This window comes from Crocuta crocuta, unplaced genomic scaffold (genome assembly GCF_008692635.1).
Source record: "Crocuta crocuta isolate KB4526 unplaced genomic scaffold, BGI_CrCroc_1.0 scaffold647, whole genome shotgun sequence".
NCBI lineage: Eukaryota > Metazoa > Chordata > Mammalia > Carnivora > Hyaenidae > Crocuta > Crocuta crocuta.
This window is the reverse complement of record NW_027531286.1, coordinates 1,077,328-1,089,947: the sequence shown is the minus strand read 5'-3', so window position 1 is coordinate 1,089,947 and position 12,620 is coordinate 1,077,328. Positions and strand designations below refer to the sequence as shown.

General features: G+C 60.6%; 2 protein-coding genes across 4 annotated transcripts in view; one reads left to right on the top strand and one right to left on the bottom strand.

The window, feature by feature from the left end:
- Nucleotides 1-5,342: 5,342 nt before the first annotated feature.
- On the bottom strand, nt 5,343-11,363 carry TBC1D10C (TBC1 domain family member 10C). Of its 3 annotated transcripts, none has more exons than XM_077771416.1 (10): nt 11,325-11,363; nt 10,871-11,049; nt 10,027-10,126; nt 9,716-9,823; nt 9,523-9,629; nt 9,232-9,346; nt 8,580-8,645; nt 8,263-8,452; nt 6,338-6,492; nt 5,343-6,021 (listed from the first exon to the last, which is right to left on the bottom strand). In XM_077771416.1, the coding sequence occupies exons 2-10, from the start codon at nt 11,020-11,022 to the stop codon at nt 5,674-5,676; spliced, it is 1,341 nt and encodes a 446-aa protein (XP_077627542.1). In that variant the 5' UTR covers nt 11,023-11,049; nt 11,325-11,363; the 3' UTR covers nt 5,343-5,673. The 3 variants fall into 3 exon arrangements, with proteins under 3 accessions (XP_077627542.1, XP_077627541.1, XP_077627543.1); XM_077771415.1 differs by having other exon boundaries at nt 11,307-11,343; XM_077771417.1 differs by lacking the exon at nt 11,325-11,363 and adding an exon at nt 11,184-11,300.
- Nucleotides 11,364-12,421: 1,058 nt separating this feature from the next.
- The window catches only part of PPP1CA (protein phosphatase 1 catalytic subunit alpha), a gene marked incomplete at its 5' end in the record, with an annotated part of 2,888 nt that continues 2,689 nt past the window's right edge, over nt 12,422-12,620 (top strand). Inside the window, one exon of the mRNA XM_077771450.1 lies at nt 12,422-12,569. Coding sequence (XP_077627576.1) covers nt 12,422-12,569 — 148 coding nt within the window. The remainder of the gene's footprint in view (nt 12,570-12,620) is intronic.

The following is a 12,620-nucleotide window of genomic DNA, read 5'->3' as shown; positions in this document are numbered from 1 at the left end:
CGCCGCTCCCGCCCCGCCCCCCCCGACCCGGCCGAGCCCTGGGCTCCGGGGTGAGGCCGGGGAGAGACCGACAGACTGAGTGCAACAGCCGGCCGGGCGCCAACGGACGGGGATGGTCAGAGAGGGTCACGGACACGAGGCTGCGGTGAAGAGCACACAGAACCGGGACAGGGACAGAGAGAGACCCAGAGAGGGACCGAGGGAGAGAAAGTCCCGGAATGAAGGAGCGATGGGAGAAAGGGGCAGAGGGGAGGGGAGGGAGAGGGGCGAGCTGGAGAGGGCAGAGACCCGTAGCAGGGCTGCCCTTGACCTTTGGGGGTGGGGTGGCCAGGAGAGCAGTGGGGGCGAACGGTCTGGAGTCCTGCCCTTGGATAGAGTCCTGGGCTCCCTAGCGCACCCCGCCCGGGGCAGTCTGTCTCAGCCACCAGCACTCTGCCCTAGGGCATACTCTAGAAAGGGCAGACGTTCACATCTGGGGGTTCCTGCCTCACCTCTCCTGGCCCCCACCAGAGTAGGGACCAATCAGTAAGAAGACACCCCCCCCCCCCCCCCCCCGGGGACCCCCCGCCCCGCCTCTACTGTCCANGAGTGGTTATAGGATCTGCTCTGCCCATTGACACCCAAGTCTGCTGGACACCAGCAATGGTCACACCCAGTCTCCCCAAAACAACATTACACCCAGGTGCACTCACCCAAGCACCCACCTCAAGAACTTCTCAACAAGTCCATTTTCTTGCTGCACAGGTAGCCTGAGCTCCGCTCGGACTCAGGACTGTGAGATCGTGACCTGAGCCAAAACTGGGTGCTTAACAGAGTGATCCACCCAGGTGCCCCTGAACCGGGTACATTTTAAATATTCTATTGGCTCTATCCAATGATTCATAAATTGGCAGCATCTCATCTAGCAGATAGAAAGGAGCTCTGAGGGGCTGTGCAGAATGAAAGACTTTTACAGGCAGAAGGGAGAAAGGACAAAGAAGTTGTACGGCAAAAAAAAGGGGATTATTGTTAAGATCGCTTTCCTTTAGGGAATGGCAGGGGTCTATTGTCACATTACCCAACTGATTTGTGATCAGTTGTGATTTGTGATCCTTGTTTAAGAATTCATTTCTGAGGGGCACCTGGGTGGCTCAGTCAGTTAAGTGTCCAACTTTGGCTCAGGTCATGACCTCATGGTTGTGAGTTCGAGCCCCGCATTGGGCTCTGTGCTGCCAGCTCAGAGCCTGGAGCCTGCTTCAGATTCTGTGTCTCCCTCTCTCTACCCCTTCCCTGCTCATGCTTTCCCTCTCTCTCCCTCTCTCTTTCAAAAAATAAACATTAAAATATTTTTTTAAAAGAATTTATTTCTGAGGGATGCCTGGGTAGCTCAGTCAGTTAAGCATCCGACTTGGGCTCAGGGTATGATCTCGCAGTTCTCAAGTTCGAGCCCCGCATCAGGCTCTTGGCTTTCAGTTGTCAGCATGGAGACTGCTTTTGGATCCTCTGTAACCCCCACCCCCATCCCTCTGCTTCTCTCCTGCTTGTGCACATGTTCTCTCTCTCTCAAAAATAAATAAACATTAAAAAAAATTCATCTCTGGGGGAGCTGAGACTAAGTCTCAGTTTGGCAAAGTGGGGCTTAGCATAAGCATCTCCATTTTGAGTCTCTTGGTTTTTTAAAAAAAATTTTTTAATGTTTTTTAATTTAGAGAAAGAGAGACAGAGCATGAGCAGGGGAGGGGCAGAGAGAGAGGGAGACACAGAATCCGAAGCAGGCTCCAGGCTCTGAGCTGTCAGCACAGAGCCCGACGCGGGGCTCGAGCTCACGGACCATGAGATCATGACCTGAGCCGAAGTCGGTGCTTACCTGTGAGCCACCCAGGCGCCCTTTGAGCCTCTTATTTTTAACACTGCAGACTCCGGTTTTTCATCCTCAAATGGGGATTACGATGCACACTTTCTCCCAGGCGTGGCAAGGCGGGGCACCTAGCAGCAGGTAACTCCATTGCATGTGTCAGCGTTTCTTGACTCTGTCCCGGGTGCTGTGCAGAGGGCTTTATGTGCTGTATCTCACTTAACCCTGAGAGGTGGCAGTTACGAGTCTCTGCCCTTCCAGAGGAGGAAAGCGAGGCTCAGAGAGGTGGTGTGACTCGCCCGAGGTCACACCGCTGGTGAGAGGCAGGGCTGGGGCTCGCGTCTTCCAGAGTGTGTTCACACATGCACAGAGTGCAGTGAGGCCCTGTGCACACTCCCCTCTGGCCCTGGCCGGGCACCAGCTGTCGTTGCATTTGCCTTGTGGTTGTGGGGAGAAAAGTCAGGTTTGGGCAACGGCCGCTGAGGCCCTGAGGCTTGGGGCAAGCAGGCTGGCAGGGAGGCTCTGCCCGAAGACCCTGTGTCAGAGGCTGAGCGGAGCCAGCCAGCTCGTGGTGGCTGAGGGAGGCGATGTCAGCTGTTGTGCAAATCAACTGAACGGTAATTATCATAATAATGTGACAGAGCGATCTTGAGGCTGGGGTGAGAGCCAGCGTCACCTCATTATCTGTAGGAGAAAACTGAGGTTCAGAGAGTAAGAGGCATTTCCTGTGTAGGGACTTTGTGGGGAGCCCAAGTTTGGCTTCTAGACAGTGTGGGGATGGGGCGAACTCTGGGGTGGGTGTCAGCACAAGATGGCGGGGATCCAACTGCCTTTCCAGTTCTTATAAGTTTATTTTATTTTACTTTGATTATTTTTTTCTTCCCCCCCTCCCCCACTCCTCCCCTATTTATTTTAAATGTTCAGTTATTTTGGGAGAGAGAGAGCACAGGTGGTGAAGGGCAGAGAGAGGGGGAGACAGAAGATCTGAAGCAGGCTCCTTGCTGACAACAGTGAGCCTGATGTGGGGACTCGAACTCACAAATTGTGAGATCATGACCTGAGCCAAAGTCAGCTGCTCAATAGATTGAGCTGCCCAGGCCTCCCTGTTTATTTATTTTTAAGCAATCCCTCCACCCACTGTGGAACTCAAACTCATGACCCCGAGATCAAGAGTCACATCCTCCTCCAACTGAGCCAGACAGGCGCCCCTACCCTTCCACTTTCTTGCCTGGCCCCCACTCCTGTCCCTTGGGCTGCCCCAGGCGCATGGACGTCGCCGGGCACCATCCCAGCTTCAGTCCCTGCGGGCTGAGTGCTCTCAGATGCAAGGCTTGCCTTCCCTGTGCCCCTTTCCAAGCAGGTTTGTTGGGAGTTGAGCTGCCAGGTTTACTGACTATGGTTATGCAGGTTGCTCACTGCACAAAGGTACCCAGCTCAGTGGTGACTTCCCCTCTGCCACATGGGGCTGCATGTGCCTGGAGGAGGCATCTTTTCCCAACTAGCCTGAAGGTGTCATAAGGGCTACCATAGCCTTGTGAGGACAGTGTGTGCAGTAAAGTGTTTACATGAGGAGGGGGCTAGTTCTCTTCTGGTGGGACACCCCCCCCCGCCCCACCTGGCTCAGGGTCCCCCTGGTTGATAACAGCACCTGCCCAGGAAATGCTTCCCAAGCAGAAAAGGCAGTGATTCACCCCCAGCCTGAGGAGTCCTGCTGGGGACCATTTGCCCCTAGGGTCTATAGCCACTGTCACCATGGCCTCCGTCCCAGCCTCACAACAGCTTCCCGGGCCCAGGGCCATGGTTGCTGCTTTTCTGCTTCCCCACTCCCAGCAGAGGAGCTGCGCCCATGGAGGGCAGGGAGCTTATGAGCAGGTTCCCCCCTCCCGCCCCCACCCTACTTGCTACAGAGACTGCATTCGATGCTCTAAGGCTAAGGTGTTGTCTAGAGCTCACTGAGCCCTGGGTGGCTCAGTCGATTAAGTGTCTGGCTCAGGTCACGATCTTGAGGTTTGTGAGTTCGAGCCCCATACCAGGCTCTGTGCTCGGTTGCTCTCTCTCTCTCTCTCTCTCAAAAATAAAGAATTTAAAAAAAGAAAACAACTCACTGAGCCCTGTACCCTAGTGGCTCTGCCCCTCACTGTGACCTTGGGCTGGGCACTCAGCTTCACCAGCCTCCACTTCCCCTTTCTCTACTGAGGCTATCAGTGCTCCCTGCAGGGGGGGAGGGGCGTCTGAGAGAGTATTTTGGGAACTGCAGATGAGTGGGTTGTTGTCAAACTACAGGTACCATAGTTGGGTGGGGAGGAGGTGGGCGGGTCCTGGAGGAGGTGGGCGGGTCCTGGAAGCTGCCCACATTCCAAGGGCCTGTGGGAGCCGGAGAGAGAACACCCCAGAAGGACAGACCTGGGTGGCTGCAGTTGTCAGGGGCAGGTTCGTGGCTGCCATTATGGAGGTAGGGGTAAACCTTGGGTCTGCCATGGGCAGCAAGGTCTTGGCCATGTTCCCTCCCTTTCTGAGCCTCAGTTTCCCCCAGGAAACTCCATGGATCTGTGTTCTCTCTTCCAGGCCATAGACTCCTTGGGTGCAGGATGGTTGGCCCCAGACCCAGGGCCTGACCACGCACATAACAAGCACTTCATGAACATGTGTAAGAGCAAGTCCATCCCCACCGCTGGTGGCCCCGTCACCAGAACATTCCAAACCAGGGGTCTGACCAGTGGCCATGCCAGTGTGCCAGCACAGCCATTGGGAGGAACGGATTGAATACGCCACCATTTAAGTGGGAGTCCAGATGCTTTGTCTCGGTACTCCAGAGTCCCACCACGCCCGGCCACCCTCCACCCTCCACCCTGCAGGGGAGGGCCTCCGGGGAGGCAGGGCACCCAGGAACGGGCACCGTAGGGACACAGCCTGCATCGGAACCAGCCGTTGTCCTGGCGATGGCTCGCGTCCCAGGAACGCCAGGCACCCACGGGGGCAATTATCGAATGTGGGAGGGAGTTTCCATGGTGGCAGTCCCGAGGGGGTGCAGCCAAGGCTTTGGAAGGGGGCAGGGGGCCTTTGTCCTGGCACAGTAGGCTTTTGTTCTGGCCCGGCTGTCTCTGAGGACCAGACCAGGGCGATGGGTGGGGGACAGACTTGGGCTAGAGTACCCCCGTCCTTGGGGGTCCTGAACCAGCCTTGGGGGGAGGGGAGGAATGGGGCACAGGGCCCTGTTCCCGGCCCAGCATCCACCTGGGGGCCTTCCCTCCACAGGTGCTAGCACCGTATCTGCCCCCCCCCGCCCCGCCCCCCCAGAGGCTGGGCAAGGCTGCCTACCATTGGCTCCTGTTGCTGGTAAACACCTCTCATCAGCCAATGGGCAGCCTCAGTGTATCCAGCGTGCACCAAACCGGGGCTGGACCGAGCGAGGCAGGGCAGTGAGGGGGTGAGGGTGGGAGTCCAAGGGGCAGCTGGTCTGGAGTTGGGGGTGGAGAGCATTCAATCCAACTCCATCCAGGTTTCTGCTCAGTCAGGCTTTATTCCAGGCGCCCCCAGGAGCCCTTCGGGGCCCCCAGCCCAGCCAGCTGCCCTTAACCCCACCGTCCTTCAGCACCAGCTTCCATTCTTGCAAGGGCCCAGCCAGCAGGACAGCCCCGTGGGAGAGCGGCAGGTCGGGGCCCCTGACGCGACACCGTGTGACCTTCCTTCCTCCCTGTGTCCGGCACAGTCCGGGGGAAGGGCGCTGAGCTGCCGAATCCCAGCGGTAAAGTGCGGTGCCCACTCGTGAGGCGGGCATCAGCCCCTCCGGCATGTGGGCGCAGGGGACGCGAGTCCGCGGTGCCTCGGAAGCGAGACCTTCAGAATCGGGTATCCAGGAAGGAGGCGGAGCCTCGATGAGACCTGGGGGGGCCCTCAATAGGAGGGCCCCGGGCCCGAGTCAGGAGCCCGTGGAAAGTCTTGCCTCGGGTCTGGGGCTTGCGCCGTGGTGGCCTGGGCTCCTCTGGGGGCTGCACCACTATTCGGGGCACCTCAGGTCTGGCGTCTCCCCGCACCCCTGCGAGCTGCTGGGCCTCAAAGATGGCTTGGGCCCCGGGCAGGCGCGCCTGCGGCCTGGGGGGCGGCCCGGACGTTGACTGGGGCAGCTGGGCCAGCTGGGCCCTGATCTCCCGCTGCAGGTCATGCTCCGACAGGGCCACACTGTGCACCTGTGAGGGGTGGTTGGTACTGAGTGTGCCCGGACTCCGGGGGAGGGGGCAGGAAGCCGTGAGGTCCCCACAGGGCGGGCAGGACACAGCCCCAGGAAGTGGCTGAGAGCTCAGGGACTGACAGCCAGGCTCACTAGGGAACCATAGAAAGCCGCCTGAAGCCTGGGGTTTTCACATTCTCTGCTGCACAGAGGACAGGAACTGAGCCCCTCCCCCCCCCGGGGGGCTCACTCTGACTTCCTGCTGTGAGACTCAGTTTCCCCCAGTTGAGCAGCAGGGGCTGGGCCGTTGTGGAAGGCAGGGAGGGGGCACCCACCTGGGACATGAAGACCTCCTCCTGCAGCTGGGCGGGGGGGATGGCTCGGAGGGCACCGAGCGTCTCCAGGAGGCCCGGGCAGGCCAGGCGCTGTTCTGTGCTGCCCAATGCCAGGCGCACCAGCGTCAGCCCCACACGGAACAGCACCTTCACACCTGCGGGCCAGGGGCTCACTCAGCGCAGGGCCAGCCCCGGCCCTCCTCAGTTCTGCACCTGAACCTGCCCTCGGCCACACTCCTTCCCCCCTCCTGCAGCTCTGCAGCCTTGACTCAGACCAGGAGCGCCGAATGACAGCGGGACCGCGATCTGGGGGCACCGATGAGTAAGTCTCTGCAGCCGCAGACACGTCCGAGCAAAGCAGCCCCCTCAGGAGCCAGGGGCTGCCGACACCTCACGCAAGCCCATCCTCTGGGCCTCGGCGCCTCGTCCTTACGAGGAAGGGCCAGGTGGGTGCCAGTTAAGGTCTGCGACCTTCTTGTTCTAGAGAGATTCCAGCCAGAGCTCTTCACCCCTGAGCCGAAAGCCTAGTGCACACGGGCACACACACGGGCACACACACACACGTGCACACTCTCAGACACACTCGGGTGTGCCCTTGGGCTGTTCCCGGAGCCTCAGAATCCCTTCCAGGCAGTCTCGAGCCTGGGGACCAGTGATGACTCTGACTCACAAAGAGATGACAGCAACCGCTCACATCGTCATCGTGATGAAAGGGAGCCCCTGACAGTGCCTGTCCCATCCTTCACAGAGAGGGCAAAAGAGGGGTCCGCCCACACACCCAGCTCCGCCCCGCCGGCCCTGGAGGTCTGAGGCTGGAGGGGTGGTGGCACATAGACGGCAACTTGAACACTTGCGGCCAGAGCTCTAAAGGGGGCTGGAGCCGACTGGGCACACAGCAGGTGCTCAATAAACGTAGTGATTGATTTCTACCATTTTTTAGTGGTACTGCCAGACAGCCCACATAGAACAGAACGCAGGTGGGTTACTGGTGGGGGTGCCGAGGCGGAGCCCCGAAGTCCTAAGTCCAGCTCAGCTGTGCCCTGACTCCACTCACTCTTGGCCTGACCTCCCCAGCTTATCTCTCTCCACGCCCACACCCCCAAGTCGTCTGTAGCCGGGACCCTGCGCACAGTGTCTCTCCCGGCCTCCCGGCCTCCACATGGGCCCCCCCGTGGAGAGGCCCAAAGCACTCCTCTTCCTGCTCCCCTAATACTCTGTCCTATCCCTTGTTTTATTTTCTTCACGGCACTTATGACAACCTATAAATATCTACTTTTTTTTAAGTAAGCTCTGTGCTCAACGTGGGGCTTGAACTCAAGTCCCTTAGATCGAGTCGCATGCTCTAGAGAGGAGCCAGCCAGGCACCTCTATAAATATCTTGTTAATTTGGTTACTGCTCTCTCCCATCCCCACCCCCACCAGAATGCAGCGATCACTCCGGGTATCCCAGGGTCTACAGCAGTGCCTGGCACGCGGCGCCGCAGGGCTCCGGGATGGGCGCCATCGCGCTCCTACTGGCCGCGTCCCTGCCACTGGCCGTGCCTACGGAGGCCAGTCCCTGACCGGCTCCACCGCTGTGATCTCCCCAGCTCTGCCCCACCTTCCCCAGGGCGGGGGTGGGGGGAGCCTCCCTGGCCCCAGCCCGCCCCCCAGGCAGAGCCTGCCCTCCCTACGGGGGTCTCATCACAGGGGCAGAGCTGCGGGTTACCCTGGTGACATGCAGGCAGGGGCTGCGCTGTGCCCCCGGCGCCAACCCGACGCCATCACCCTCAACACAGTCTGGCACCCACACCCAGGGCCAGGATTGGCAGCAGCAGGTGGGGCCGGGCAGAGCTGGCGCGTTTGTCTTCCCCCGCCCCCCCCCCACCGTGCGCACCCCTAGGCTCCCAGCCCCGGCCACGCCCCGCCTCCAGCTGCCTACTCACCCTCGCTGAGGAAGGCATCCCAGACGCGCAGCACTGTGGGGAAGGGCAGGGAGCGGGCGAAGAGGCACAGGAACCACTCGGGCAGGTACAGCAGGGGCCCGACGCCCACCTGCTGTAGGTGCTTGTGCACGCGCGGGAGCAGCCGCCGGAGCAGGGCCGTGAACACTTCAGCGTCCAGCTGGACAGCCTCCTGCGGCCCCGTCCGTCCATCCGTCAGCACCTCCACTCCCGAACCCCGGGCTCTGTCCCTCCCAGTCCACCCCTGCCTGCCTGCCCAGCCCGTCCCCTGTGCCCTCCGGCCCCCTCCAGCCGCTCACCATGTGGGGCCCGTAGTAGCCAGGGAGGTAGACCTCGCAGATCTGCACCAGGCACCAGAAGGCCTCCTGCGGAAGGGCCACAGGCCATGAATGCCGCTCAGGGCCCGCAGAGGGAAGCGCAGGGCAGGGGAAAGGAGCACAGGGGAGGGGCTGTGACTCTGGAGCCTGGAGCCCAAACTCAGGCTCTTACCAAAGGCCTCCTCACTGCCCAGACAGAGGCCTCTGATGGGTTTAGGAAGCCTGAAGTCACAGGCCTCACAGTATGGATTTTCAGAGTCACAGAGTTGGGGCTCACTGGTCAAGGGTTGGGAGGGTCCCACAGTTCAAGTCCTGAGTTCTTGGGGTCATAGGGTCAGAAATCATGGTCCCAGGGCTCAAAATCAGGAGCCGTGAAGTCAAGGTGATGACATCCAGATTCTTAGATCACTGGGGCAGGGGGCAGGGGCCAAGGGCCCAGGCTTCTGGAGTCAAGGTCGTTGGGCTTCAAGGTCATGGAGGTTGGCGGTCATGAGGCCCCAGGTCACTAGGACAGGATCTGGGAGTCAAGGATCCCACATCGCTGCGTCCAGAGCTCCTGGGGTGGGGGGTCACGGATCACTGAGGTTGGGGCGCCGGGGTCTCGAGTCCCGCGGGCAGGGTCTAGGGCACTCACCTCTGGGGGCAGATGCATGAGCAGCACAGCGGCTACAGGGCCCTGGGCCTGGCAGTAGCCCTGCTCCGGCCGGTGCAGCGTGTAGGCCTTGAGCACCTGCAGGAGCCCCTGCTGCCTGTGCCAGAAGACCCCGTTAGGGGGCGGTCCTCCAGGAACCCCTCCCCCACCCCCGGGGTGGGGGGCTTCACTGGGTCCCCTGAGACGTAAGGATATAAAGCTGAGGTGGGGGCCTGGGCTGAAGTCCCTGGGGGTTGTGGGGCTGGAGGTCCCTGGGGGTCACTGGCCTCCTACCCGTGACCCTGAGGTGACACAAACATCTCGTGCAGAGGGAACTGGCGGTGCAGGTCCCTGCTGATGGTCTCCATCCACTGCGGGTCGCCAGGAGCCTCGGCCAGTTCCTGTGGGTGGACAGGAAGGTGGCTGTGAGGGCTCCGAGTGGCCAGGGGCTCTGGGAAGGGCAGGCAGGAGCCCTGCCACCTGTTACCTTATAGGTGCTGGGGCTGTTCTTCTGACACACGTGGGCCCCGCACAACAGAGGCCAGCACCGTGCCCGCAGGGCTGAGGGGATGCCTTTCCGGCACTGCATCTTGACCTGCAGGGGAGGCCGAGGTTACAACAGCCAGGCCAGCGTCTCCTGCTTCTGTTGGCAGGTCCCAAGCCCCAGCCTGTACTGGGGCAAGGGTCGCTTTGGGCGGTAGGGGATCCGGGGGGGGGGTAAATTTTGCCAGGGCGCGGGCAGAGACAAAGGGGGGGCGGGGAAGCCAAGGGGCCTTGCGGGGAGCCATCCTCCCTCACCTTCTTGTACCGCCGAGACATGGTTTTCTCCCAGTGTGAGGTCATCTCCACCCACTTCATCTCTCGCTGGCGGATGAGGTCCGCAGGAGGGTGACCTGGCCTGAGGACACATGACACAGGCGTCGAGGTGTGGGCTAGCTGTTACCCACATCTGTCACCCTTCATGCTACCCGGGTAAACTCAGCCCCTGGCCCTGGAGATCTCTGGGGAGCCCTGGGGGGGTGACCTGTCACCCAGGAGTTGCCAGTGGTTGTCATAGAGACAGCAAAGGATGTGGCTCTGATGTGGGTAGAAGCAGGAGAGACTGAGGGGGGTGTGTAGGTAGGTGTAGGGGGAGGGGCCGGTTGGCTGTCCCCCTGTGTCCCCCAGGGTAGGAACACAGACCACTCGTAAGAGAAGCTAAGTGGACTGAGCTCCGGATTAGAAGCCAGGAGTCAGGGTTTGAATTTGGTTCCATTTGGTCTGCGGTGTGACCTCGGGCAAGTTCCTATCTGCACTTGTTTTCCTGTCTGTATACTGGGAAAGGGAGAGGGTGGGGGAAGCGGTGCGGTTCTTGGGTTAGATTCTGGGATTACTGGGGCAGAGGTTAAAAGAGGAAGGATGTTTGGCCTTAAGGATGGGTGCAAAGCGTTGGAGGTTCAGGGTGAAAGAGACAACATTAGGGACACTCCTGCCTCAGCCCTGCCGGCTTTACGATGCTAGCTGGAGTGTGAGTAGGGGTGACACTGGCTGAGTCCCCAGACCCTCTAGGACCCCCGAGGTTGAGCCTCTCTCTAAAATTCAGCCCTCAGTCCCCCATCCTCAACCACAGCACGCCCTGCCCTTCATCCCTTCCCCCACTTACCCCGGCTCTGCTGAGCTGCCCCCGATGAAGCCATAGCGGTCAGCCTGGCGATATGGGCCGGGCCCACTCATCTCTGAGTCGGATCCCAAAGAGCTGGAGTCATCCTGCAGCTCTGAAGTTTGCACCAGGTCCTCCCCCAGGGCCTGGGCCATGGTGCCCCGGACCCCCGCTACAGCAGGCTGCAAGACGTGGGGAAGAGCCAGGGTGAGAGGCAGCTCCTGACCAGCCTGGGGCCTGAGCTCCCATCCAGCCAGTCCCCAGCCCGGGGACCTGGCTGTGGGGTTCAGAGGGAAGAGGCTTCAGGGTATCTCACCACGCTCCTTCTGACCCCTTTTATTGGGGGAGGGGAACCTGGGCCCTGAAGTGGCAGAAAAGCCAGGCCTCTGGGTAGAGGCCCAGCCCCAGGCCCAGCCCCTGCCCCCCCAGCCCAGCTTACCTCCCTGCTGCACCTCACCTCCTCCTTTCACTTCCTCCTCAGTGGCAGACAGCAACCCGCTGGGGGGCCCCTCCCACACTCCCCTCCGGAGGGGGGGGTCACCCCTTCCTCTCCGAGGCTCTTCCGGTCTGCCCCAGTGCCGTGGGCTCCTCCCACCCTTCCCGTGGGCTCCCCGTGGGCCCCGTGGGCCCCGTGGGCTGGATGGCTGCAGGCTTAGGTTTCTGCCCGGGTGTGAAGGGGCCAGGGCTCACCAGAAGTACACAGGCCAGGCCGCCTCCAATTTTGAGGTTACCGGCATGTAAAACAACTCAGGATTCTAGTGAGAATTATGGTTTATTATAGTTTGCTCTTTACAAAGTAATGCTTTGAACACGCACCTAATGCACTGTTGTTACGCACTCAGGAGGCAATGATGGAACTTATAAAACAATATTAATTTAGCGTTCACCACAGTGTGGACCAAAATGGGCTCAGCGTGCAGCGGCGGGTGTCTGGGTCTGGACAGCTGCCTGGGGGCCACAAAAACTCAGGAGGTAAAGGTCCTCCATGAATGTGAAGCTGGGGTCTTGGCCCAGCCCCTTGCTATCTCTGAGCCTCAGTTTCTTTTTCTGCACTTTGGGGACTCAGTCCGTAGTGTATGGGGACACAGTTATTAACGTGCTCACAGCACACTCCCGCCCAGGGCGGGAAGGACTGGTCAGGCTTTGATAGAGAAAAACAACTTCCACAGTACTTCCGGTCCCATATNCAGCGCGTTTGGGGGGTTCCAGGGACCCTCTGGCACCAGGGGACAGCCCCCTCTCCTGGGCCGGGGCGCCCAGGTTGGCCTGCGCTCTCGGGGCGAGGGAGAAACCTAAGAAGCCTAGCTCCACCCCTCCCAGGGGTCCTGCGCCTCGGGGTGGGGTGTTGGATGGCAGGCCCCGGCGCACAGCAACCTCTTACCCCCGGAGGGGTCCCATCCTGAGAGGCCCGAGGCGGAGGTCCTGGGAGGCTCAGCAGCGACAGCTGCCCCTGGGCAAGGAGGGGCCCAGAAGGCCCATGCGCCCCCAGATGTGCCCACAGGGCCACTTGTGTCGCCCACCTTCCTCCTGCCTGAGGAACCAGAGTCTTGACGCCCCATTCCGCCCCCAGTGCAGGGCTCGCGGCCTGGGAAGAATGTGCAGCTAACAGAAAACGAGATCCGTGGTCTGTGCCTCAAATCGAGGGAGATTTTCCTGAGCCAGCCCATTCTTCTGGAGCTGGAGGCACCCCTCAAGATCTGCGGTGAGCCCCCTGCCCAGGTCCCTTTTCCTTTCCGAAAGTGGAATCTCCTCC